Raw genomic sequence first — 27,704 nt, 5'->3', positions numbered from 1 at the left:
CGGCTGGTTTTTAGTTATTTTTTCCTGTCTTTAAAAATTCCCGTGACCTAGTGAGATGCTAACCCTGCAAACCGTTTTTTATTTGTTATGTTTCTGGTTTTTATGAATTTTTAAAGTTTCTACAGACTTTTCGCCCACCCTGTATTATATTGTATTGATATGCACGCGGGTTGTGGAAGAATAAGATGACGGATATCTGGTTGCATCCCTGAATGAGGGGTCATATACCGAATTTTAAAATTTAGGCGTTTGTTCCCATGCCGGGTTTTATCTCCTCTGGTTACATATCGGAAATTACGGTACTTTCGCGGCTCTCTACCGCCATTCAAAGACAGTGTCCATACGACTTAAATTCGCCTTGTTCCTACAAGATTGTGAATGCGCATTTTTCAGAAATCGTAAAGGACTTTTTGGAACGCCGCTCTCAAATTGTAAAAAATTTTCCACGATCGTTAAAAAAAACTGAATTTGTAAAAACTCTACTTTAAATATCCACCGTTTTGTCATCTAGCTGCTATGCGGTATTCATTGTTTCGCATCGCGAAAGTCACGGATGTGTACGCAGAATTGGCTTTTGGAGGAGCACAAGGATCTAATTCTTCACAGAAAGTTTGGGTCACTACCTCAAAAACAAATTTAAATTAACAGATAGTATAAGAATGTTTTTTTTTTTTCATATACACTCATTGCCATAAAAATTTACGCACCCAGAAGAAGTCCTCAAAATGAAACGAAATTTTACGCATGTAAGTATTACGTTGATATAAGTAAGTGATTAGAAAATCCAAGAAAAAGGATCATTTATTGCAGAAAAAAGTACAGATGAACAGAAGTTTTAGTACTCTGTTGGACCCCCTCTACCGCGAATGCACGATGCGATATGAGCGGGCATTGAGGCATACAAGTTCCGTATGATGTCCTGAGACATCTCGTTCCACAGTTACTGTAAATGCGCCTCTAGTTCGACCAACCTCGTAGGGTGTTCAACTTGCCGTCCCAAATGATCCCAGATATGCTCGATTGGTGACAAATCTGGGGATAGAGCAGGCCAGGGAAGGGTGGTAATGTGGCGGAGGCAGTCTTGTGACATCCTTGCTGTGTGTGGGGCCTAGCATTGTCTTGTTGAAAAATTTCTCCTGGGAGCCCTGCCATGAGTGGCAACACATGTGGCTGAAGGATGTTATGGACGTACCGCTGGGCTGTCATTGTGCCATGGATCAATATTAGGGGTGACCGTGTATCGTAAGCAATGGCACCCCATACCATGACACCAGCTGTGGGAGCGGTGTGTCGCTGTAAAGCGAAGGCAGGATTGAAGCATTCACCACGGGGCCTCCACACACGAACACGATTGTCATCACTGCTCAAGTTGAATCTCGATTCGTCGCTGAAGACGACCTGGTTCCATTCCGTTGCAGTCCAATCCCGTTGTGCTCGACACCACTCCAAACGGAGGCGTTGGTGGGTGGGTGTCATTGGCAGCACACGTAATGGGCGCCGCGATACCAGATGTCCTTCAGCCAGGCGCCTTGCGATGGTTCGGGAAAACACAGGGGCCCGTAGTGAAGCTGCTGCCTGTGTCTGGATAGCGGCCAATGAGGCAGTTGGCTCTACGCGTGCATTTCAGATGATGTGACGGTCTTCTGGACGACTGGTCTGTCGAGGGCGTCCTGAACCTGGTCGCAGTGTAAATGACGTCTCTTCTGTCCACTAGTCCCAACACCTCCTCACAGTAAAATCAGAACGGCCTAGTTGACGAGCTACTCGCCGAGCTTCCATCATCCCGATGATTCTTACCCTATCGAACTCTGACAACTGCTCATATGGTCTTCAACGGCGGCGTAACGGCATGTCTACCTCAGCATTTCCCTTGCAAACGATTAAATACACTCCAGCAAGCTCTGCTTACCTGTTTTATACTCCAAGGAGAACGAAGTTCAACACCCTCTTGTGGCATTACGCAATGCACAATCGCGCTGCATTTCTAATCATTTGCATATCTGCCCGACATGTACCTTCAGGCCAACTTTCGTTTCGATCCCACAATTATTTCTTGGTGTGCAAATTTTTATGGCAATGAGTGTACTTTAATTTTCTGGAAAAATATTTTCAAATTTTGATAGTCTTGGGAGAGGGCAATTGAGCAGTAGTAATCGGCTGAAAATATGATTTCCTAAGGTTTTCTAACTTTGAGTTGGCTATTCCTTCGAAGAAAAGCTGCGGTTGCCATGACGATTACACAGGCCTACAGCACAAATATGTATGCATAAAATTTCAAATCCACATATTACCAATTTGGAGGATAGATGCAGATCCGCACTTGGGGGGGGGGGAGCAGGTGGGTCTAGTGCCCTGGACTAGAGGGATTGCTGAATTCACCCTTTATAACTGCTTTTTCTACATTACACAGGGGTGCCGGAATGTGTACCTGCCCATTTCAGAAAGTATCTAGTTGCTGTCCTGGATAGATGGTACCACCTACTAAAAATAAAACACTGAAAATGCTGAGCACACAAGCACACTGTTAAGTTTCACCAATACAGATCGAACGTAGCCAGAAATTTCATTCCGGGGAGGGGGGGGGGGACCAAAGTGATAGAACAATAGATTTGGCCATCTTTTTCCATTTTTTGTCATTTTCTCACATTTCGGAGGAGGACCAGACCCTTAAGTCCCCCCCCCCCCCTGCTACGGCCGTGGACATAGCTCCCATATTCAGGTGTGAAAATATGTGGCAGTTAAATGGTGACAGATCAAAGTAGCGGATTATAAGGGAAGGAAAATAAAATCATTCCACCAGGAAATAGCTTTGCAAGGATTAATATTCATAGGGGAATCAGTAGATAAGTGTCAGAATCTCATTTGTTTTAAATTTAATCACAAGATATTGTTGAAATAGCTAAGGTTTTTGTAATAAAATAGAAAATCAATTTCACACACACACACAGAAGGGAATTTATAGATCGATTTATTGGTAAGTATATAAATGTGTGTGCGTAACTTTTAATTACTGTGGATCCCACTTAAAGTTTTTAAAAAACCATCATATAAAACATTGTAAGTGGGAAAACGCTTTAAACAGGAAATCTTAATGAGAATTACTTTGAATTGGGACCATGGAAATAAGTCGTACTAAAACATTCTAAATGGGAATATTGTAAGCGGAATTGCATGTATCCTATATTTGTTTTAGATTTATTATATTTGTTAGACTCTCAGTGTTAATGGGCTTCTTTACAAGATTTTTGTCTACTGGTAGACAATTAAAGTAAAAGAACCTAGTTATAAGCTGGTATAAATTAATCTTTTTTTTTTTCAATATTATATGAACCTTTGGTTAGAACATGGTTTTAGAAACAAATTATTTATTTGATTCGCAGAGATATCTCCCCCTCCTACCCAAAACATGGCCCACCACTGAAGAGAGATAAACAGATGATCAATTACTTGGTTCATGCTGGAAAAAATTCTCAGAGATACCAGTGAATGATGGTGGGGAGGGGGGCATAATTTTTTTGAGAGGTGCCCACTTCCACTCAAAAAAGAACCTAGGTTTTGCCAGTGACCTGGGACCCAGGTAAATTAGAGTGCAGTGGCATCTCTGGGTAAGAGTTCCATGAATTGCAACTAGGAAAAAAAAACACGTAAGGGTGGAGGAGATGTCTGCACATACTAGAAGAGGATAGAGAAAATGGCTGGACGGGTTCTGAAATGGGGGGGGGGGGGTAAGGTGTGGTGATGATCCCTCCACAGAAGAGGGAAAGAAAAAAAAAAGAGAAATTGATAAATATCAGCAGATAATGAAAACTGGAGATTGAGGTGACAAACGACAAACAGGATTGTTCAAGTCGCACACCTCGTTTAGTGGCCTCTTTTTCCTTGAGTACTTGCAGCGTAGAACAAAACAATACAGTTGTTTTCATTGCAGATCACTATTATGCATTCCTGTACCTTGTGGTCGCCTCACATGTGTTTGCCCTTAGGAGGATCAAACTTCTTTTCAAACTGAGCGCAACTCAGGTCTATCGCCATGGGCAATTTACTACCTAGTGAGTTGCGCCAGAAGTGCATGTGTGCCTAACAGTGTGAGTGCGTATCTATTGTTGTCTGATTTTTCAGTGCAGCCCTCTATATTTCAGAAGAGAAGTGAATGAAGTGTAATGATTGAATATTCGTCCCATTTGTAGGGTTGTTGCTCTCTGACTTTTTAACAGGGAGATCAGCTCGCATTCACATCTCAAAGTTGGGAACCACAGGAAAACAAACTTCAGTCAACCACCACTGTGGTGCCAGTAGGGTTCCAACTTGGGACCTCGCAATGTGAGTTCATCACTATGACCACTCGACCACCACAGCAGCAGGAGGACCAAACTAGACATTTCAACATTATAATGTGTCTATTCAAAGATCTGCTGCCACAAAAAAGCTCTTTAATCACGAAAATGTATCGGTTTTAGACTGGCCATCGATAAGTCTGACTTAAATCCTATTAGGAATGTATGGGGCATACTTACGATAAACGTGTTTGTAAATGAAATACAGTATTTGACTGATGATGACTTGAAGAGCTCTATCGAGAAAGCATGGTACATTTTAGATGTTGGAATCCTACAGAATTTAATTAGATCTATGAAAGATAGTGTGTTTGAGGTTTTTAGAAAAAAGTCTTAGCTCAAGCCTGTAATTTTTGCAAATCTGAATTTTCTCTAAACTTTTGAGACAGCCATTTTTTGTATTTTCGATACTACAAATATTCTAATTGCTCTTTCATAGAATTTTTTTTTTCTATAAATATAGAAATGCTTCAAGTATTATCTGTTAAAAGGTGCTAATTTTGCTCACCATATTTTCCTTGTGTTAAGAAAAATTTATTATTTAAACTTTTGAGATGGACTGTAAATTATTTGTCACAAAAAAAGTAAGAGGGGAGATTTTAAGATTTCTATTTTGTTTAGTTGAATGTATCTCAAAGAATCCACATCTTTTTCCGTCATTGACTGATTTCACAGATAGTCTAATCTTTGGTATGAAACATGATATGGATTCAATTATAATGTATTTCATCCTATTAAAGCTAAATTTCATATGAAAAACTGATCATTGAAAGGTTTTAAATTTCCATTCAAATAAAATGGCACTCAACTTTAAATTTTCTCTAAATTTTCCTCTAAAAAAAGGCATTTGTTGTGCAAGTATTCATGCACCTGTATTAAAAGTTCTTTAATTTGTCTTGTGACAATCAGTATCAAGCAAAGTAAGATTTTGAAACTCTCTGAAAGTTCATTGTTTTGTCTAACCCTTTATCTACTCGCAGTACTTTAAAGTACCGGGTTAGATAATTTGTTACATAACAAAGTAATTGTTTGAAAAACTTTCTTTAAAATATTTTTCGTCTTTAATTAGAACTATAATGACCTACTGAATCATTTAAATAATAGTTGTCATTATATTAATATTTTTAATTATTATCATTTTCTCTTATTCTACTTTACATTATGTGGTAGACAAAGGGGTTAACAAACATTTTGGATAATTTTTAATATTTTTTTATCTGTAAAAAAATTTATGAATTTGAAAGAAATTCATGATTCTTATGGCATAAAGTCATTAACAAAGCTAATAGTGTCAAGTATAAGGATTGTTTTTGAGAGGGCAAGGTTGGAGCCTGAAGTTGAAAAGTTGAAGCACTATAGGAGAGAGTCCTGGTATAATGGAGCTACCTGTTGTTGAAGAAGCAATCTCTACGAACGACAGTTTTAGAGGGTAAATGGGTGGTCGAGGATGAGGTAGAGGGGGATAGTAATAGGGGTTTAATTATCGGGAATTCGAAAGTTGCCCTTGGAGCCTTAATCCTGTGGGTGAGAATGAATCGGGTAGAAGCAGATATTGGTGTCTCTGTGAGAGTACCAGGACTTACTATTATCCACTCAGGAGGGGAGTGGGCACAGATGTTACAGTGATTCCAGTTCTGCCAAGAGGTAGTAGGGGGTATAGGAGTAGGATCCACCATTTCAATTTAGGCCAGAAGGACATTTGCTCTTCACTTGGGGTCACGTTCTTGGAGCTTTCCACATTTATTGATAGATGGCTTAGTTGGGATTCGTCTGAATAAGAGAGAGGTCTGGGAGGTTTACGATAGGCTTATAGGTCAGGTTTTTTACTCCCAGACGACGTAGATGGGAATGGGGGTTAGTTTATGATAATAGCAACAGTATTCACGGGGAATTACTAACCTCTGACTTGGATGGCTTCTCGATTGAGACTAGATCACAGGTCAAATTAAAATGTGTGCTAATTAATGTCAGAAGCTTGGGTAATAAAGATTTTTTGGAAACTATGATAGTTATGGAGGGCCTGGACCTTATAGCCATTACAGAATCTTGGACAAACGATGAGAGATAAATCATTCTTACACATCGCAGGATACAATACTTTTTTAAGAAATAGATCTCATAGGAAAAGTCTTGTTTATGTACGTAAGTCTTGATATACGTGAAATCATATTTGAAGGCTAGAGAGTGTTATGTGCAAAGAAAAAGTATAGATTGAGCTTGAAAAGAATAGGCGTCATAAGCTTTTTTATTGTAGGGGTTTTTTATGATCCATGGAATAGGGATCCAACATACACTGCCAAACTTCATGATGAAATTTCCTATATGTGTAAGCATAAGTTGTTATATTAGAGGATTTCAATTACCCAGGTATGGATTGGGAAAATCTTTCAGCCAGAAATCAATATGAAAGAGACTTTCTTAACTTGGTGCTTGATAATTTTTTGTATCAGCATGTATCAGAAGCCACTAGAAGTAGTGCTATTTTGGATTTAGTTCTCACTGGTTCAGAGGATCTTGTTGAACATGTTTTGGTAGGGTACAAGTTTTCTTCTAGTGATCATTGTGTCATTAGTTTTCCTCACAAAAGAATGATTCCTTGTTTTCGGAGAACTAACTTTGATCTTTTGAGAGAAAAAATAGTGGAATTTTCAAAGACCGGTTTGAATCAGTTGGGGTGGTAAGTCAATGGGAAGAATTTAGTATGAAGCTGTCCTCAGTTTTGCACGATATCATGCCATTTATTCATAAAAAGCATGTTTGTATATTGCGCCCTGTCTGGTTCTCAAATAGCATGCGTAATCTCTATCTGGAAAAGAAAAGAGCATTCAGAGAGTGTAAATGTAGACGAAGTGACATGTCATTGTTTACTGATAAAAGAAGAGCGTTGAAGAAAGAGGTAAGGGATAGTAATTCACTGGTCATTCATTGGTATTCCTATGAATTATATGATTCATTTCTAAATGAATGTTCATGTTCAATACTGAAGTTCATTAACAAATTAATGTACCAGTTTATAACTAGGTTCTTTTGCTTTCATTATCTACAGGTAAAACCCATATCTACAAAGTAACCCATATCAACACTAAGATTTTAACATATATAATAAATCTAAAATAAACATGATCAACTCAGGCATATTGTAGTTTATTTACTAATAAATCAATCTATATAAATTCTCTCCTGATCAATTTTCCATTTTGGAAAATCTTAGCTCTTTAAATAATATCTTCTGATTAAATTTAAAGCAAATGATTCTGACACTTATCTTCTAATTCATGTAATTCCTTGTGAAGCGATTTCCAGGTGGACTGATTTACTTTCCCTCTCTGATGGTTCACAACTCTGATCTACTACCATTTAAATGCCACATATTTCACAACTGAATATGGGAGCTCTGTCAGATTTGTGTTGGTGAAATTTAACAGTCTCTCTCCAGCATTCTGTGTTTTGTGTTCAGCATGTGGCGTCATCTATCCTACAAATTGCTAATGTGTGGATTTGAAATTTAATATATACATAAAGGACAAGTCAAAATTAATGCTAGGATTTCAAAGCTTTAGTATGCAAAACGTAATTAATGTATTTATTCAAAAGATACATGTAGAGTTATTATAATCAAGTTTTGAATGTAGTCCTCACTAATGTTCAGTATGCGCTCCTTTTGCTACATGGCATACATCATTTCTGTAATGCAATTTTTGCCAAACCTCGTTTAGCATGTCTGTATCTGCTGGCGATAGCAGCTGTTATACGGCCTTTCAAATCATTCATGGTCATTGGACCTGGAGGCACATACATGAGATCCTTTACGAACCACCACAAAAAAAAATCTCACGGTGAAATCCAGGAATCGTTGTGGCCAAGCTAACAATGCTTTATCTAGGGCAGATACCCGACCAATCCACCGTTATAGTAATGTGCTATTGAGGTGGTTCCGCACTTCAGTCAGGAAATGTGGTGGCGCACCATCCTGTTGCAGAATAAAGCTAGGCAGGTCACCTTGTAGCTGCGGCAGAATCAAAACCAGGTTTGGCAAGAATTGCATCACAGACTTGATGTATGCCGTGTGCCAAAAGGAGCGCATATTGAATATTTGTGAGGACTACATTCAAAACTTGATTATAATATCTCCACATGTATGAATCTTTTGAATAAATACATTAATTAAATTTTGCGTAGTAAAGCTTTGAAATCCCGGCATTCATTTTGACTTACCCTGTATATTTCTGTTGTAAGTCTGTGATCATCATAGCCAGAGCTTTTTTTGCAAAGAGATAGCCTACTCAAAGTTAGAAAATCTTAGAAAATTGTATTTTTTTGGCAGATTACCACTATGCAATCGCAGGCTCCAAACTTGGATTTTTGCCAAAGGTGAAATCCGAGGAAGGTATGGGGTAGGGGCTGTGCACCTCCACCCAAGATGATCAGAAATTAAAAATATTTCAAAATGTTTTTATAGAAAATTAAAATATTGAAAAATTCAATCATCGCCACTGACACAACAATCAATCTAGGATCAACGATTCACCTGTAATTTGCAGCTAAGTGAAATTCGATATACAGCCCCTCATTCAAAGATGCAACTAGATATCTTTCCAGCTTATTCAATGTCCTGTGGATTATATTAACACAGTACAGTACTTCATTCATGCTTCAAATGACATTCATAAATATATTCAACATAGTTTAATATATATTTTGGAAAAAAGTTGAAAATGATATCTGTATAGTAATCTCCATGTATAAGAAACCCCCCTCCCTAATTTTTGAGACCCAATTTTCGGCAAAAAGAGGTTCTTTTACACATTAAAATACGGTAAGCACTTGAATCAATGATCTTTGTTTTGTAAATAAAGTTTCAAATGTCACACCTTTTGGAAAAGAAAATTATGCTTTCATGAACAAAAAAATACCTTTTTGTAATTATATATATATAAAATACATCTGATGTTCCCAATTAGGATCATTTGCTGTTAAAAGGTTAATTATTGTTGTGCTAAATTTTTTTTAGATGGTTGGCAGTCAGTGTTTTTATCTTCCAAAATATATTTTACTCAAAAATAATCTACCTCATTTTATTTTATATTTCTTTGAACTATCATACTTCTCTCTCTACGAATTCTAATCAATATATATGTATTTATGTAGGTGCACATGGAAACTATAATCATAGTCAAGAGTGTAATCTCACTGAATCTGAAAAACGTATTTCAGGCAGTGGTGAGTAAATAAAATTTTTTTTATTAAAACTTTCAAATATTTCTTTACAATAGTTTGTTGCGGTTATTATGATATTGCAAAATGAATGACACCTAAAATGAGACAAACAGAATGTATGGCTACCTCTAATGGGTACATTGCACAGCGAGTCATCTTTCTGTTGAAGAGACATTTCATTATTCCAGACAGTTCACGATTAATAATTGCTCCATAAGTGTTTCCAAGCCATGTTTAATCGAGTTCAGGTCTGAAGATCTGGCTGGCTGAATTATGTGTGAAATACTCTCCTCCCTTGAAGATATTCATCCACCAGTTGAGCATCACTTGTTCCTATAGTGCTTAACTGGTGGATAAATATCTTCATAGCAAGTATAATTTTCAGATCTTTTAGCTAGTCAGATCTCCGAACCTGATTGAACACAACAGTGAATAGAGAGATCACCCACCCCATACTCTAAAAAAAAATGTACTAGTACTATAGAGATGTAGTGGTGAGAGGGCAAAGGTTGACTGCCCCTCCCATTCACTATACATACCCCTCAGTGATTTACTATCCCCTTCTCAAAGAGCCTGTATTCGCTTATGATTGAATATGGCTTTGATGTCCATAAAAAAAAAATTAAGAGGCAACTGCATCTCTGAAAAGTCACACATAGAGCTCTTAGATCTATCTAGACCTCTGAGGATCCTCTGTCAAACAAGTGAAGTAATGTGTGGTCATCTGACATGATACTTGCTCAGACTTAAGACTGAAACATATTACACTGACATGATAATTACGCCACATCAGTGTAGTGTGGTTTCAGCCTTTAAACACCTCTCCCACCAGTGGACCCTTTACCTAATTTTGGAAAAATGGTATATTGGGTACCAAGTTCTAGACTACCACTACTAAACCATACATGCACCTCGTCCGCATTTCTCTGCAGAACTTCTAACTAATTGCTGCATGTTGAAATGTACATTTATGCGTAGTAAACCTGATGTGAAATTTGTTCCTGTGTAATGCACCATCTACCATCATTTCACGTTCTAGGCTTGGAACCAGGGTTGGCAAGTTTTTGACACATGACAATTTTTGACAGTTTAAACCATGGTTTAAAATTTTAAATTTTTAACAAAGAGACGCATTGAGCCTGCATTTTCATTGCATTAAGGGTTTTTGTATGCATCGCTGCAAGTGACCAGGCAAAGACACATTGACAATGAACAAATAATTTATTAGGTTTTCTAACAAAGAATACTGAACTGAAAAGTTAATCACCTTCACGAGTCGGGGAAATCAAAGGGGTTGAGATAACTCACAAACATTCAGTCCTCTTGACAGGTAGTAGCGAGTCCGGGGGGGGGGGTCCGGTTGATAACGAAGATACCATAGAGTCTAATTAGCAGCGACGAGCAGTCAACGCCGATGACTCCGGCAACGACGACGAGATCGTAGAGTCCGATAAGCGGTGATGAACGATCGTAGAATCCGGTCAGCAGAGAAGAACGATCGGCAATGAGTCCGTAGGATCCTGGTTGACATAGATGAGCAATCAACGACGAGTCCGTGGATACCGGTCGGTGGATGCATAGGCTCCCAGTGTTGGTTTAGCCCATCTGATGATGACAAAGCAAGAGCGTTCAGGAACGATAAGTTTGATTCCTCTCGATCTGCTTCACTGAACTATCTGACAACTTGGCATAGGCAACTTCTGGTGGAGGTGACCCTCAGTGAAGGTGGAAGTTCAATCCATTATTTTTCAGAGACCTCAGCAACGATTTGGCAGATCTTTTCCAAAGATGGAGAACTCCTAGCACACTAGCAGTGCTCACGTGCTAACAAATCACAAAAAGGCGCAAGTAAGAAGGAACTACGCCTTCTTATAAGAGATAAAGTGCTCCAATCGCCATCTAGGCTTCCACCAGGAAGAAATTCTCTCCGCACTATTGCAGTGACGTAGCCGAAAAACGTACGTCTACATGAGGAAGATGACGTCACTCCGCTGGAGATGCACAATCTAGGATCGTTGTGCGATCTTGGATCAGAGATCGTCACAAGCTGGTTATGGACATTTCAAAGTGAAGACTTTGAAATTTGAATTTATTGCACTTTTCTGAGAAATCAGCAGACGCAATGAGTCTCAAATAAACAGATTTAAATTGCTTTAAATATGGTCATACGCCCTTAGAATTTTTTTTCTAATGTCCACAGCATTGTTCTTACAGGATAGGAAAATTGCATTGAAATTATTTGGGATATTGCAGGCCAGTAGTAGGTCAGCAGCAGGCTTAAGTAGTAGAGTAGTTGGCTAGTTAATAGAGAGAGGAAGCATTATAGTATATCGATTAAAAAAGAAAACTTTAAAGATGGGGTGTCAATCTTAGAAGAAGTCCCAATACATTATCTGCTTGGATTGAATATAGAAACCAATTAGCAAACCAAATGGTGTTAAGACCGTCTTAAATATGTTTAAAATTACGTTTTTCCTGTTAAATTGAAAGGAATGGCATATGAACACTTGCAATTTAAACAACAGTAATTTTATGCAATTACAGTTTTTTAAGTTGTACAGCAATGTAGTTTAAAAAAATTAAATTCCACAGGTATTTTTCCTCATGTATGATTTGGTCTCTTGGAGGTCGTTATAAATGAATTCGACTTTATTTCTTTTCAGCAGACGCAATGGATTGTCACCCCCCCCCCCTAAAAATTCATAAAAAAAATACCCCAGAGCAATCATTCTTTATTCGATTTTGATATATTCCCCATCAGACCACTCAGTGCCGGCTGAAGATAGCTTTGTGCTAAACTAGATGGCTATCAGTCTGTAATTGAATGAAAACGATGGATTCGAAAAAGCTTTCATTTTTCACCCATTTACTTTTTGGATTACATTTACTACCATCACTCAAAAGAATGTCAATGAATGGTCAACAAATCTTTGTCTGCTTTCATTATGACACTCCTCTTTGAATGAAAAGTCTTCGAGCACACACAATTTTCTGTCTTTACAGTTACTCCATTTTGCTTAAACCGCTTGTATAGTTTGTGTCAGGGCCTACTGTCATCCCCCAAGTTGTAAAACCACTGAGATTACATGAACCACTTTTTTTATTTCCTTTTTCATGTTAATTTACTTGAATAGAGGAAAAATTGCGAAAAAGATATTCTATTCATTTTGTTTGAAATTAAATTTTTTAGTCAGTGAGACTAAAAAAAATTTAGTTTCACAAACTTCTTTGTGGCTCCCATATCAGTAGCCGTGACTCCCCTTTTGCGAGATTTTCATCCGTGGGCCCCCCCCCCTGGATTATCCTAGGGCCTCCTGAGGCCGTATGTTCCCGTGGTTGAGAACCACTGTTCTAGACTCGTATGTTGAAAAATTCAAAATTGCCTGTTTAACAAAACATTGTAATATACAAAAAAGTATGTTTTCATCATGTTATATACCTATTGTGTTCAAAACATTATCAAAAAGTATTCATTTATAGGTTTTTGACAGTTTAAACCTGTTTTTGACACTTGTCATGTCTAAAACCCAACCCTGCTTAGAACTAAAGCATTTTGGGTCCACTGAAGTCATATCCTAGGCTAATGTTTTCTGCACCATGTCAGATATGTTCTCTAATGTGAAGTAGTCAGCAGATGCAGAAATTTCTGGATAAAAACACCCTTCTCTCTTGCAGCAGCAGGGAAACAGTAAAAACTAAATAAACTACAGTTTCAGTTTTAACAGAGAGCTCACAAAATAGCTGTATGGCTGTGGCAGTCCTCTCCTGTCTGATTGAAAATGTCAAATATCAACCCTCATTGCCTATGGTCATTGTTATTTGCTCTTGCCTAAACCTTCTAGATATGGATCTCCTGAAACTGTCCTTAGTGATTGCAGACAATACTAGGCTCTCTTGCAGTCCACTCTTAAGATTGTCCCACCTCGAACCTGCTTAAAATTTTCTACCTCATTCCATCATTTAAATGTTTACAGTTACTCATTGTACCACACTGCTCATGAAATTGAACAAAATTTTGCAGCAAATACTATGATTATTGCCTTTACCCAAGAATGAAGTAGAATTAGTGACAGATTTTTATACCTATCACTATAGAGTGACGATACTAATTTTTTTACACATTTTTGTATGTTAATTTATTTTCATAGAAATTTAGTGTTTTTCAGCATTTTTCAATAAAACTTATTTGAATTTTTTATTCTCTACTGAAATAGAGAATGAAGATTATTTCCATAACTTATAAATAGAGCCTGGAAGTTCAGGCAAAATGCCATAAATGTCTTTTTTTTTGTCTATTTTCAAACTTTTTTTTTGTAAAAATACTTTTTGAACTTTCCCTGCCATAAAGGCCTGTTTTAATATAGTTTTAAGTTTATTAGTGAATTTCAGAAGCCATAATCTGCAAAACTTGGATATTTTGAGCATTGAAAACAAAAGAATAGTTTTTTTTAAACTTTTCCAACTCTCAGTATGAATTTATGATTAGAAAGCATCCCCTCCCCATTTCAGAGCCATTTAAATGCGAAGAAGTGATCTGAGAGATAGGGAACTTGGTGTTGTCAGCTTTCCTTTTACCAGATAGCGTTAGAAGTGAATGATTGTTTCAGATAAAAACAGAGAAAAATTTGAAATTTCTTCTCCACATGCTTCACATAACATGTCTCGCTCAGGCATTAAACTGCATTGCATATGTATAGCTGGCCGATGACTGTCCCAAAAGGTCATCATTTGATGTAATGGCTCACACAGAAAGAAGGACCCGACACACCTCCACGTTAATATTCTGTTGAACTTCAATGGCTCACACAAAGGGTGGAGGGAATGAGCAGACGGCTGTGGGGCCCCATGTTTTTATTTTATTATTTACACCATAAATGCGCTATAAACAGCCATGGCTCCTATTTATTTTACATAATTATTTAGTATTTGATTAAATTGACAAGAGTTGCTCTCGGAGTGTGACAAATGCGGCCATACAGGTCCCTCACTCAGAGTCCTGCATAAGAACAAAGTAGCTATATGTTTCAACTATAGAAATGATAATGATTATTCCAAATAATACAACAAATAAATGAGAATTATTCGCAACTCGAATAATTGTTATGGGCATCTTTTACTCAGCCACCTCATTGGGCATTTTTCCTGTTGTGGCCTTGTGTTTGTATATAACTCGAAGGAGCTTCATTGATAATTTTCTCTACAGGCTCCGTATCTGCTAACGGTGGCCCTGGAACTGACCCAGTCCTTAGGGTTCACTAACATTTTATTTTGGACTTGAAATCAATTTGACTTAGATAATAATGCAGTTATTCTAAACTTTAATTAAAACAATAGACGGATTAATTTTTCGGCTAGTTTTTGGACCCTTAACACCATATTTTTTAGTTATATTTCTTTCCTTCCATCATTTATAAATGCCTTTTTTAGGTATTTTTAGTGCCTTTTTGCCTGCCTATTTCAACCATTTTTAGTGCCGGAACTTCCAAGCTCTACTTATATATTATGACCATAAATATATTCATCTTGCATAGTTGTCGTGTGTTCAATGTTATTTCCATGAAATATATGTTATTTCATTGTAGTTTTTGTGGCAGTTCTAGGACACCCCGTAGAAAATTGCTTAATTTTATTGAAGTGTTAATGTACTAGTTGTGTTTAATAAAAGTTAAAATGTCCTGGATGGTAAAAGCTTCCTACCAAACCACCTTTCTCCTGTCATTTTATTTGTGAGACTTATTTTCTTAAAATCAGGGTACTTAAAATTGATATAATTAAGTTATACAATGACAGTTTATTTCTTTTAGAAGGAAGAAAAGGTGTATCAGTTGTGGAGCTCATGAAAAGAGAAGGAAGTACTCTAGGTTTAACAATTTCAGGTAATATTTTTCAAGCATAAAATGAACTATCTGGGTTTTTTTTAAATCCAATAAATAATATAGTCAGAGATAATTAAAATGATATGGGCACAATTTTTTTTATATGTTGGTCTAACTTATTGTGTTAACAAATTTGGAAATCTTGCTGCATAAACAAAACCTAAATATTAATTTATTTTAATCAATTGGCATGGTATGGAACAGTCAAGAACCAGATGTGTCGTAGGCTCTGTCCCGCAAGGGATATATGGCATAGAACAGTGTTATTTTATGCAAAGATAAATACAGCGTGAAAATCACTGCTCTCAACAAACTTGTTCACAAACCCAGAGTTTGTTTGATGAATCAGCTTTTTTGTACATTAATTGGATTTTTTTTTGAGTTGAAGCTTTTTCAATGAAAACTTTCTGCTTGTAACATAGTGAAGCGCTCAAAAGTGAAGACACCCATCACTCAAGGTGTCACTATTTTATTTAAAGAAAAATTTCCAAAAATATTTGATCTGTTTTGTGCGATGGACATGAACCCTTAACCTCTTTATGATCACAGGCATAATGCCAAATGCCAGTGGAATAAATTCAAACAAGTTCTGTGTGTTTTCTTTCCCCTCTCTTCACCATTGGGATGCTCCATAGTAACCCTATCTCAACTGAAGTTGCCTTTTCCTTCCTTCCTTTTTTCTGTACTTTTGCTAATGATTTTTTTCCCACACGTATAATGTACCTTTCTACTATATACATGTAAGAGCAAAAAAGAACATGTAGGGTGAGGGTGAAGAGAGACTTTAAAAACACTCTTATCTACCTTACCTATTTTACTTTTCTTTTTATATAATTTCTTTCCCCATATTATTTTTTCTAAAGTTCAGTTTTGTTAGGGCAAAGTTACCAGATTTATCACTGATTTCATTGAATAGCCATAATTCAAATTTGTTGCCAAAACCTTGTATGTAAAGTGGTTTAAATGCTCTTGTTGCTTTTAGATAATGGCGTTATTGGGGTCTGCCCAATCACTTTCTGATTTTGAATCAAAGCATTCCTTTCTCGAGATGAAATTTTCAAAAATGATGTACAGATGATGTTTGAATACATTCTCTAGGATTTTTTATTTCACCATTCTCTGACAGGTTTGCTTGTACTGTATCCCCCACTTTTTTCTATTCTATTGGTTCTATGTATCATCTGAATTTGAATGCCATCTATCTGCCACAAAATAAAAATACAGTAGATAAACACTGAGCTTAGAAAAAATTTCCACTTGTGCAGAGGCATATCTTTGTCTATTTGCAAAGTTAAGTTAATGAGATGAGATTGAAATTGATTTTGAAAAAATAATTCTGATCTAAAAATTGATTCCAATATTTTTATTACTTAAAAACTGGTACAGTAGAGTCACAATAATTCCAAGTCCCAAAAGTTCAAGATTCCAGAAAATCCAAACTGCTGATATTTTTCTCAAAATTCCTTTTCAAAACTTCCCCCCACCTCCCAAAGAATGTATTTTGTTTTATTTTTTTCCCACAATTGTGAACTACTTTGAAGAATGGATTTGACAGCTGTGTCTCAGAAATGAATTAAACCATTCAACTATGTACAAAATTGGTAATATTATGTAATAATTTGCATTGGTCAAAAGGAAACAACTTGGAATAATTATTTTTTCAAATAAGAAAGTGGTTCATTTTCAGTGTTGACTTTAACTAGAATGGTCCATTGAGAAGAAATATAAGTAGAGAGCGAAAGCCCATTCACCTGCTGTTCCGAACAGGTGCTCAGAGTGTACCACATGACTTATATCAGCAAAACTGCCATGTTTGGCGGTTATCTTACGCGCTTCAGAATTTGGCGAGTTCGTAATCGCACACTGTCAGACATTTTGCCCGTGGAGATTTTTGTCATGGTATGCAGAGTACCTTCAGAAAATGGATGAAAACTATGAAAGGCAATTAATTCTAGAATGAAAAATAATTTCGGAATTGAAAAATATTTGATTTAATGAAAGAATTCTAGAACAAATTGATGAAAATTCAAAATCTAGCTTAACAAAATAGCTTAAACTTAAAATTATGTCTGAAAGAAATAATTTTAAGTTTACTGGTTTTTAAAATAATTTTTCAGAAGTTAAAATCTTATCATAATTTACAATAATGTTTTTGTCCTGAAAATATTTTTTTTCTTTTTTTTGTTACATATGAGATTTCCCCCAATCACAATGTTAAATTATTTTAAGTGGACACTTAATTAGTTTGTATTGGTTAAAAAGTTGAATGAAAAGTTAAATTAAAACCTTCACAAATTGTTTACAAAGATTAAGTTACAAGTAAACTTTGAATACTTATGAAACACATAAAACCTCAAGAGTGATATAATAAAGCAAACACAGTGAAGAACACTTTATTAGATATTGTGTGCGTGTGGCACCAACTTTTATTTCACAAATAATCATCCATTCAAAATTCAACTCAAAAATTTCCAAAAGTCAAACAAACATCAAATTGTTTATTCAATAGTTTTGATGATATGTGATGCAAATAACAAAATGTATAAACACGATGCTGCAAATAAACACTATGCTGGGAATACGATGCATAAACACTATGCTGGGAATAAGATGCATAAACACGATGGGAATAAATATGATGCATGAACACAATGCTGCGAATAAATAAATGCTTGAAATCTGTTTCATGTTCCATATTATGGCTCCATATTTTTTAGTTGTTGCAAAATTACAGCTGGTGCCATCAATAGTCATAGAGACTACTTCCACACCAGTCTCTTGAACAGATTTCAATCATTCATTCATCTGATACCACTTTTGCATTGCCAATGGGTGTGACAAGCATTTTTTGAATGCCTTCCTCATGAAGTTATAAGCCTTGCTTGAATAAAACTAACGTTAAGGTAAAGGCTCCAAACTCTTGTGGATATTTTTCCATTTTTGAGTTTTTGTAAGTTGCTGCTGGACCAGGTAATGAAAACTATAAGAAAGGTGAAAACTACTATCAGAAAAAACAAGTACCTAATAAAGGAGCGGTTTATTTTCAACAACAAGCGGATGTTTATTTTTAGCATTTCAGGAATTGGTTCTGAAAATTTTTATATGGCACTGAACTATGTGTATACAACATATACAGTTGTATGTTGTATACAATCAAATAGCAAAATGCCACAAGTCAATTTTCCCAAAAAATTGATTTGTTCGCATTCTGGAGTCTTGTTCATGAAAATTTTGTCTATCTTTCAGTTTATGAGCAACGAAGGCAAATTGCAATAAGTCAAAAAGCCACAGTATCACATTTTTACAAAATATTGTTTACAAATTTGCCCTCATGAAATTTTGAAAAAGTGACATTTTGCCATCTGAGCACAGAAATGAGAATATTGAAAAAAAATTTAACGTGGACATATATAAAATATAAATGATAAACAAAAAAATTAATTGTACATATACCTTCAATACTTGTATAAATTTCTATAGTGATTTCAACAATTTTTAATTGCCTTTCTTTTCATTCATATTTGCAGTCTTGCATGAATAATTACCATGTTTTACAAAGTTGGTAAAAATAATATTCAGGAAAAAAATTTAACATATGAACTTTTGAGATTTGGATTTCTTTCCATTTCATTAGGCTAATAATTTTTTTTTGTTTCAAATCTAAAACTTTACTACTTTGACATTTTCAAGAAAAGTCTACACACAATCAAGATGTGTGCAACTGCAAAATATGTTAACAGTAAAATTAGTGACAAGCATCAGTTTCACGTCAATCAACATGAAAATATAAAACAAAGTTTTCTGTTAAGAGAAAAATGTTTAGTTTTTGCATCTGCATTTTGAGATATTTTTCTTATGACAGACTAGAATAAAATTCATCTATGATAACTAATATATATTTGAAAAAATTAAAATAAAGAATGATTTTACGTACCTGTGAAACGTTATTCGTCCCCCTTCCACACTCTTCTCATCACAAGCGTAAGCACAGCACATTAGCACCATTATTAACAAAAATAACACGCGAGAGCAGATGACGCTTCCAAGAGTCTATGGTAAACACATAGAAAATGGCCGCGGGAGGGGGGAAATCGTTTATAAGTCACGTGACCTTTACTGTCTGCACCTGAAAAATAGGGTTTCCCTCACTCCACTTTATTTTTCCTCTAAGGAATGGTCCATGGCCTCTGTGTAATTTGTACTAATGACAGTAAAATAAATATATGTAAAAAATGGCCCATGCACAAGTAGAAGGCTGACAAAACTTCACTATTTGTTATGTATTTACCATAAAATCAATGTCCCCCTGTTCTTGAAAGTCATTGCCTGGAGACCTATGATAAAACATGGCCAAGGAACCCACTCAAGTATTTTTATTTTTTTATTTTTGAGTGAAATAAACAGCTTGTGTATTTTTTTTTTTTTTTTTGGATAATTTGAGGCAGTCTGTCCCATTCACCTCAGATTGAGATTCTACTATATCTTAATTTACATCTAGGAAAAGAGATAAGTGGTGTTCATTGTTCTTTAGTTAGCTGTCAATATCCCCCTCTTCCCCTGTTAACTACCCATTATCTCTTCTGTATTACTAACTTACTTGCAGTCAAACCAATTTTTCTCTCTAAAATTTCATTCTTTTAATTCAAAAAGGAAAGAATTTTTGATTATTGAAAGAAATCTCTTTTTCCAACCTTTCACCGTATGATTACCAACAAAGGGAAGCCAGAATTTATTCCTTTTAACTTGATTAGGACAAGTTAATTTGTTCACATTAGGAAAAGCTCACTCATCATACCAGCTACATATGAGTATACAGACACGAGTTAACTCATGATCGGTGAACAATGTGTTAATAAATATTAATAATGCTACTTAGGTTTACATGATGTTGAACTATGTCAGGCATGGTGGCCGAGGTTGATAAGACATAAGCCTAATGCACCAAAGTATGTTGTTCAAAGGTTTCACATGAATTTGAAATCTACAGAATCCTCATTAGAATTTTTCCTGACATAAGGGCACTACCCAAGCCCTTCCTGAAATGTTGAAAAATGGCTGATATTTGTGGAATATCATGAAATCTATTCTATCACTTTGGGTTCCCCTCCGATATAAATTTATGGCCCTGGTACTACTTTTACATAAGGGGTACAAAGACAACGAGACAACACTTGGCTACTGAAAGTAGTCCTAAGCTGAGGAGTTATTGTACCCTTTCAGTTTTAGGCAAGAAAAAAGAGCTGCTCTGCTCAACTTTAAACTACAAACCCTGGTCTAATTTACCCCCATTTTCATAAACATAACATAATTTATTTGTCCCCAGCCAATTACGATAAAACTATACAAATTAGAGTTTACAATTAAATTACACATTTTACAATATTTGAAAGAAAATGCAAAGTGAGAAAAAAAATTATATTTCAATTAAACATGGTAGAACAATTAATTCATAATGTGATGATGAAAGCTGGGACAGGGAAGAGTAGTACCTAAAAGCTAGTAAAATGCTTGACCCTATGATATCTCTGTAGGTGATGCACATATATTTTCTTTTCTTTTTTTTACTTGAAAGAAAGATGACAAGAACAAAGTATATCAGCCTAATAAGTGTAAATATATTTAACTAATTTAATTAAAAGTGAATTACGGCAACCAAAAGCTGATATAATAGAATTTTATGCTAACAATTTTTTTTCACGTTAATTCAATGACAAATTGTTAATAATATAGAAGGGAGAGGAAAAAATGAAATATATATATATATATATATATATATGAAATGAAAACATAAAGTGACTGCAGTGCAACAAAAATGATTGCATGTCTCTCTCTCAAATTTTCTCTTTTTAATTTATTAAATCTGCTTTACTCTTATCATCGATATTAAATGATAAAGGAGAAACTTATTTTTTTAGGAGGAGCAGATAAAGGCAGTCATCCCAAAATTTCAAATTTGAGGCCTGGCAGTGTTGCACACAGGTAAGTGCCTTGAGACATTCTCTTTTGGCTTACTGAAAGAAAATAGAATTTTAGTGACCAAAAAAATATTGAAGTTTGAAAGTCAATGTAAAAGATTGTAATATGTTTAAGTGATTCACTTCCTAGAATAATTTTGTTCATCTTTTAACTCAAATGAAAGTTTATGAAAAATTAAATATTATTTACTCTTATCCTATTTTGGTGCAATTTAAATAATTTTTTTCTCGTTGAGCACATAAAAATTTATATTTTGAAGTTGATCATTTTTTTTCCATATAAATTTAACTGTGTACTGATTTTGTATTTACAGAAGTGACTGCTTAGCTATAGGAGATCATATCGTTTCTGTGAATGGCATTCGCACTAACAAATTGAAGCATGATGAAATACTTAATCTTTTAAAAAATGCTGGAGATAAAGTGTGTTTGGAAGTGGAATATGATATTCCTTTTTCATGTATGTAATTTATCTAATTATATATCAATTTTTGAGATAGATGCAATAGATCTTTTTAAACAATTTTTTTGACAGAATCAGATAAATTCTTTTTTGGGACCATTTCATCATGTATTATGTATAAGCTCAGGTTTCGTACGGTGCTTGAAAAGTCATTAATTTTCATTTCAATTTTTAAGGGACCCCTAAAATCCTTCCAGCTGTTTTTAAAAAAAGTCATTACTTTTCCCCCACCCTGGAATACTTCCTACTAAAGTTGATGATGAGTATTACTTGATGCTGAAAGAAGGCCCCTGAAAAAAACTGAGAAAGGGAAGGGTGTCGGAACGAAGATTTCTTTATAGTGATTTCAAGGCCACCCTGTAGCGGGTGAGAACAGCTCTGCCGACGACCAGTGCAGCTAAGAGGTAATGACACCTAATTGGTCAGACTCCAGTGACCTCACCCACTTCTGTTATGCTGAAAAAAATGGTTTAAAAAAATCATTGTGCTGTCAAAGAAATTGACAGTGAAATTAAAATAAAAAAGGAGTTAGCTAAGTTCTAAATATCATCCTTGCCAGAAAGTGGTGCTACTACCAGTCCCCAAAGCAGAATGTTTTGCGATGTTCTGCAACGATCCCTCAGCTGACTTAAAATGTTCTGCGGTAAAAATTTGCATCTACATAATAGCATTTTTCTACACTTTTCTTAAAATTTTTCTAGATTGTTCTGCAACAGCACTGGTTGTTCTGCGATGTACGTCTTGTATTTCGGCATATTCTGCTTTGGGGCTACCAGTGGTGGGAACTCTTTGTCACTCTGCCCCAAATTTAACATCCTGCTCCAATAGAGTACTTTCATATTTTTCTGCACCACATACCACTTGTTTGTCATTAATTTTTTTTCTTTGCACTTGGAAACTCCTAGAAATACTTTTTGTACTTGCCTTGCATGTATCGGTGTCTAATGATGTGCTCAGCTTGTCAAATGCTCACTTTCGGAAGAGGAAGTCGAAAAATGTTCACCAAAAATTCGTTCCAGTGTACTGGCAAACAATTCTTTCTGAGAGAGCATGTTTTATTCCTCCATACTTCACCAATACTTCCTCTTCTCCCATCTTCCATAGTCGCACTCAGAATTATCTGAATAAATAATTTTAAAGAGTAATTTTTCACTCTCCAAAATTTTAAGGGGTATTTTTGAAAAAAGAATGGTATTTTATTATGAAAAACAGAAAACACTAAAAAAAATTGTTAAATTTAAAAGACACTTTCCATTCCTATGCAATTTGGAGTAAAATTGAAAATTTTGATGCGTATTGGCGAACAGTGGTCGCTCTATCGTGTGACCTTGGAAAGTAGAGATCTCTACTTTAAGTAGTTTGACTACTGGAAACAGAGGCATACGCAGGGGGCTTGTTCCCCCTTCAAGCTGACCAAAAATTAGGAAAAGAAATTAATATTTTGACTTAAAAAATTGAAATATTGAAAGAAAATATCCTTTTTATATGTTATATTAACCATTTTCTGTTAATTTAAATGCTTTTTGAAGGGGGGTTCCATTGAAACCATTTAAGACTAAAGGTTTTTTCCTTTTTAAATACATTTTCGCTTATCTCAATCATTCATCTTTCATCTGAAATGGCTCAAAATCTTTTATGAAGGAAGGTGTATCTAGAAATGATTACAAGGTCAAAATAAATTAATCTGGCTCGAGTGACAGTTACCCATTTGATTCATTTTGACTGGCAGGAAAATTTAGCTCATGGCGCAGCAGTTTTATGTTGGTATGGACTAAAATGTTCATATAAGTTGACATAGAAAAATTTTTCTATTAGCCAAACAATTCTTAAGCTGAGCCATTTGTTCGCCTATGTATCACTGTATACTTGTGATACAACTGAACTGTGTATGTGTTCAGGGAGCATGTCTATATATTCAAATAAAATATATATATATCTAATTCAATTTACACCCATTTAGCTGCAGAGGGATCACTTTGTCTGTGTCCAAAAGTAATCCAGCTTGAGTTGGAAAAAGAAAATGATAGTTTTGGATTTACTTTGAGAGGTGGTGCATGTGGCGATAAATTGAAGTGTCGTCCTTTGATGATAACTCATGTTCGATTTGGTGGACCAGCAAATAGGTACTTTCTTTGGTCATATTTACGATCTTAGTAGTTTTATCCAGAAAAAGCTTTTCTTTGATTACTCATTTATTTTGTGATATACAGTGAAACCTTTATTTAGAGGTCCAAGGGTTGGCAAAATTTATTGCTGAATCATTAGATATTGTCAAATCTAGGATGTTGAAAGAAAAAGTAACAAACTTAGGTTAAATTGCATATTTATAGTAGTTCTTTCAAACAGCTTTACAGGTTATGGTGAAGTTTCATATTTTATTGGCTATTGTGCATTTTGTTTTTATACAAATATAAAACATTTTATAAATGTTGCAGAAGCATTAGTGAAGGAAAAATCCTCAATCAACCATAAATTTCAATAAATATACAGTATGTCTGCAATAAATTTTATAAAAGAAAAATTTTACCAGATTGCTGACATTTTTGTTAATTTAGTTCATATTTAACACCAGAAGGACCAACGTTTTGCTCTGCCTTGAAGGGTTGATACTACTACTAAACCACACATGCACCTCATCTATATCCCTCTGTGGAACTTGTAACGAATTGGTACATGTTGGGATGTGCGTATCCATGTTGTAAACCTACCTTGAAGTTTATTTCTGTGTAATTGTGTCATCTGCAATCAATTTCTCTAACTATGAGTGAAGCGTAATGATTGAATAGTTGTACTGTTGCTCTGTGGTGAGACTTTTTAACTGGGAGGTCGACTCACATTCGCGACTAAAAGTTGGGAAGAAGGGTTGATACTGGTCAAAATGATGGGAAGGGTATTTTCACTACAAAATCTCTATTTTTCAATAGTTTAATGTTCAAATGTACATATTAGTGTAATGTAAGCAATATAATATTAATTACTGAATTTTTTTAGAATTAAAATTATGTAATTCAATTTTATTTTGAATTCCCAAAACTTTCTGATTACGTATGATAAAAAATATTTACCTTGTAAACATTATATCTGCAGATGGGTTCATGTATTTTACATTTTTCAATACATTTTTTTAGCATTTTCTCCTCACAGATTTCTTACCCAATAAAAATTTACCACTTGGCTTGCTATTTTACAGTGGAATCTAACTAACATCATAGTCTTTTCCCTGGTACAGTAGTGATGGTGGTTGTCATCAACAAAATTCTGATTTTTGAACAAATAAAGTTATTTAAACTTTTTTACTAATTTCAACAAGAAGTAAATTAGTTTTCCCGGTTTTATTTTTTTATACAAATCAACCAAGCAATTCTTGACGCAAGTCAATTGTTGTAGAAAATGCTCACTGGCAAACAAATGATATTTACACGGAATACTTTCGAGCCATCTGATCAACACTATACTTCGTTTCATCGTAAAACTCAATGGTTAAGGGATTTTTTTTCTCACTTTGAAGAAAATACATTTCATTGCACTGAGCTTACTAGTAAAGTATTTTTCTTTTTCTTAACACTAAAAATACAAAATCTTGCATCTTTATGTGCAAACGTGTTTCATATAAAGAGGGTCCTTGTTGAATTTCTGTGAAATTTCTTTTTGGTCTTTTATTATTAAACCTACCAAGGTAGTATTCCGCTGCAGTTTTTCAGCAAGCATTGGTGAAGTAAAACTATAATCAAGTGGTCACATATCTACATGCTTTCGGGTAAGTTTCAGTTATTCACATTACTACATTTTTGCAGGGGCGGCTTAAGCGAGGGTGTAAGGGGTGGGGTGCACCCGGGCTGTAGGTTGTAAGGGGTATCAGCTTAGTCTTTAGTTAGACCGGTATTACACTATAAAAGTTTGATAAAATCCCTTTCATAAAACTCAAAATTCAACCAATAAATCTCATAGGTTACATTCGAGCAAATGCAACCCATAATTTTATTGGTTGAATTTTTCAAGTTTTATAAAAGTTTTATAAAAGAAAACTTTTATAATGTAATACCAGCCTTAGACACCAAATTTTTGGAAGTCTCCAATAGTAAAAATTCACATCACCAGAGGCAAATTTATGGTTTGGCTGGCTGTGGGCTATGAAAGTTTCACCGCCCTTCTCTCATCCTTGTCTGAATTTCGTTCCCATTTATTTCTTAAATTTGCTGGGCTATAGCCAGCTCAGCCTGTAAACATGTCTTCGTTTCTTTATTTTTTTTTCCTCACTTTCCCTCTTGACCTGGTACTTTGCTTTCTAGGTCACTTTTTGGTAACTCACATGGAGGGAAACTGTTTTTGTCACTCACAGGCTTGCAAATTGTTTTTTTTCACTCACAGGCTTGCAAATTGTTTTTTTTTTCACTCACAGGCTTGCAAATTGTTTTTTTTTTTCACTCACAGGCTTGCAAATTGTTTTTTTTCACTCACAGGCTTGCAAAAACTCTGTCACTTACCCACTCAGTCCCTCTCTCTGGACAGAGGTGGATTTATAGTTTTCTAAATTTTGGCACCCTTCTCCCATTATATTAATTTTGTTAACCACTCATTTCTCAAATTTTCCAATTCTGGGTTATAGCCCACCAAGCCCCTTTGTAAATGAAGACCCCTGAAAATAAGACTCTGCACATGACATTATGCCTTTGAGCCATACCTTGCCAACAAACCATTTTGATGCACTCTAGTAATTTTTCTGGAATGGTCAAATGGAATCAAATTAGGAATTTAGCTTCTTACCTGTCCAATCTCTGGTGCACCAGAAACTGCTTCAAAAATAATTTTATAAATAAAAGTCGCCTCATTATATTTTCTTTTTACAAGGTAAGTGTCAGTAATGATGGCTCATCAACAAGAGCTGAAATGTGAATTGAGTTATCTGGCATAATTGAGAACAAAAAATGACAACCAAAAAACAATCTTCTGTAAAAGTGGAAGAATCTTTTAATGGTTACGCATGTTCCATTTAGTAAAGGTGAACTATTGTGTGGTTTTTCTCTCAGTAGCTTTACCAGAGTCCCCAATGGTAAAGCACTGTCAGCCTCCCACAAGTCGTCTTTAGGGGAGGCACATGAGGCTTTACACCTGGGCAGCAGTTAAGCTTCAACTGCCCCTGCATTTTTGGCCAAACTAAAAGGAGCATGACCGGTCAGTTTGACTGATAACATTATAGACAGCAAATATTTTGTCAAGTTGTAGCATCAAATTTCCTCTAATATAGATGTTTTAGCTTTGGCTAATTGAAAGCATTCTTATTGACAGACTAATGAAATAAGAAATAGTCTGTTAATAAGAGTGCTTTCAATTAGCCGAAGCTAGAACATCTATATTAGAGGAAATTTGATGCTACAACTTGACAAAATATTTGCTGTCTATAATGTTAAGTCAAACTGACCGGTCATGGTCCTTTTAGGTAAAACTAAAAATATTTTGGTCAATTTTTTTTAAATTAATGATAGTTGGATAGCATAAATGTTTCAGTACTTTTAAGAAAAAATCGTGAAATTTCAGCATTCAAAACAATCTGGTTCATCATGAAAACAGAGCAATAAGATCAAAAATAGTCAAATTGACTGGCTTGATCCTTCTAGTGTTAAAAATGATTTCTTCCATCAAAAATTTTTGATGTAACAAAGGGACCTTATTTATATAATACTGTTGTTATAGATACTGCTGTTTATAAAAAAAATATTTCTGTAGTAGGAGAGTAAACAATCTGAAGTTATCAATTACCATGATGTATCATACTGTTATTATACAGTGAAACTGGCATAAAACAATATTCAAGGGACCTGAGAAATGTATCTTTATAAAG

General features: G+C 35.2%; 1 protein-coding gene across 5 annotated transcripts in view; it reads left to right on the top strand.

Moving 5' to 3' along the window:
* The window catches only part of Grip (Glutamate receptor interacting protein), a 109,667-nt gene that overhangs the window by 43,933 nt on the left and 38,030 nt on the right, over positions 1 to 27,704 (top strand). For all 5 annotated transcript variants that reach the window (XM_089253524.1, XM_089253525.1, XM_089253526.1 and 2 more), the window contains exons 2-6: positions 9,483 to 9,554; positions 15,356 to 15,427; positions 21,343 to 21,406; positions 21,717 to 21,862; positions 23,826 to 23,988. In XM_089253524.1, coding sequence (XP_089109650.1) covers positions 9,483 to 9,554; positions 15,356 to 15,427; positions 21,343 to 21,406; positions 21,717 to 21,862; positions 23,826 to 23,988 — 517 coding nt within the window. The remainder of the gene's footprint in view (positions 1 to 9,482; positions 9,555 to 15,355; positions 15,428 to 21,342; positions 21,407 to 21,716; positions 21,863 to 23,825; positions 23,989 to 27,704) is intronic.

This window comes from Pholcus phalangioides, unplaced genomic scaffold (assembly GCF_987345545.1).
Source record: "Pholcus phalangioides strain wild (caught in Gottingen) unplaced genomic scaffold, Ppha-v1.0 ptg000039l_1, whole genome shotgun sequence".
Taxonomy (NCBI): domain Eukaryota; kingdom Metazoa; phylum Arthropoda; class Arachnida; order Araneae; family Pholcidae; genus Pholcus; species Pholcus phalangioides.
This window is presented reverse-complemented; position numbering and strand designations above follow the sequence as displayed.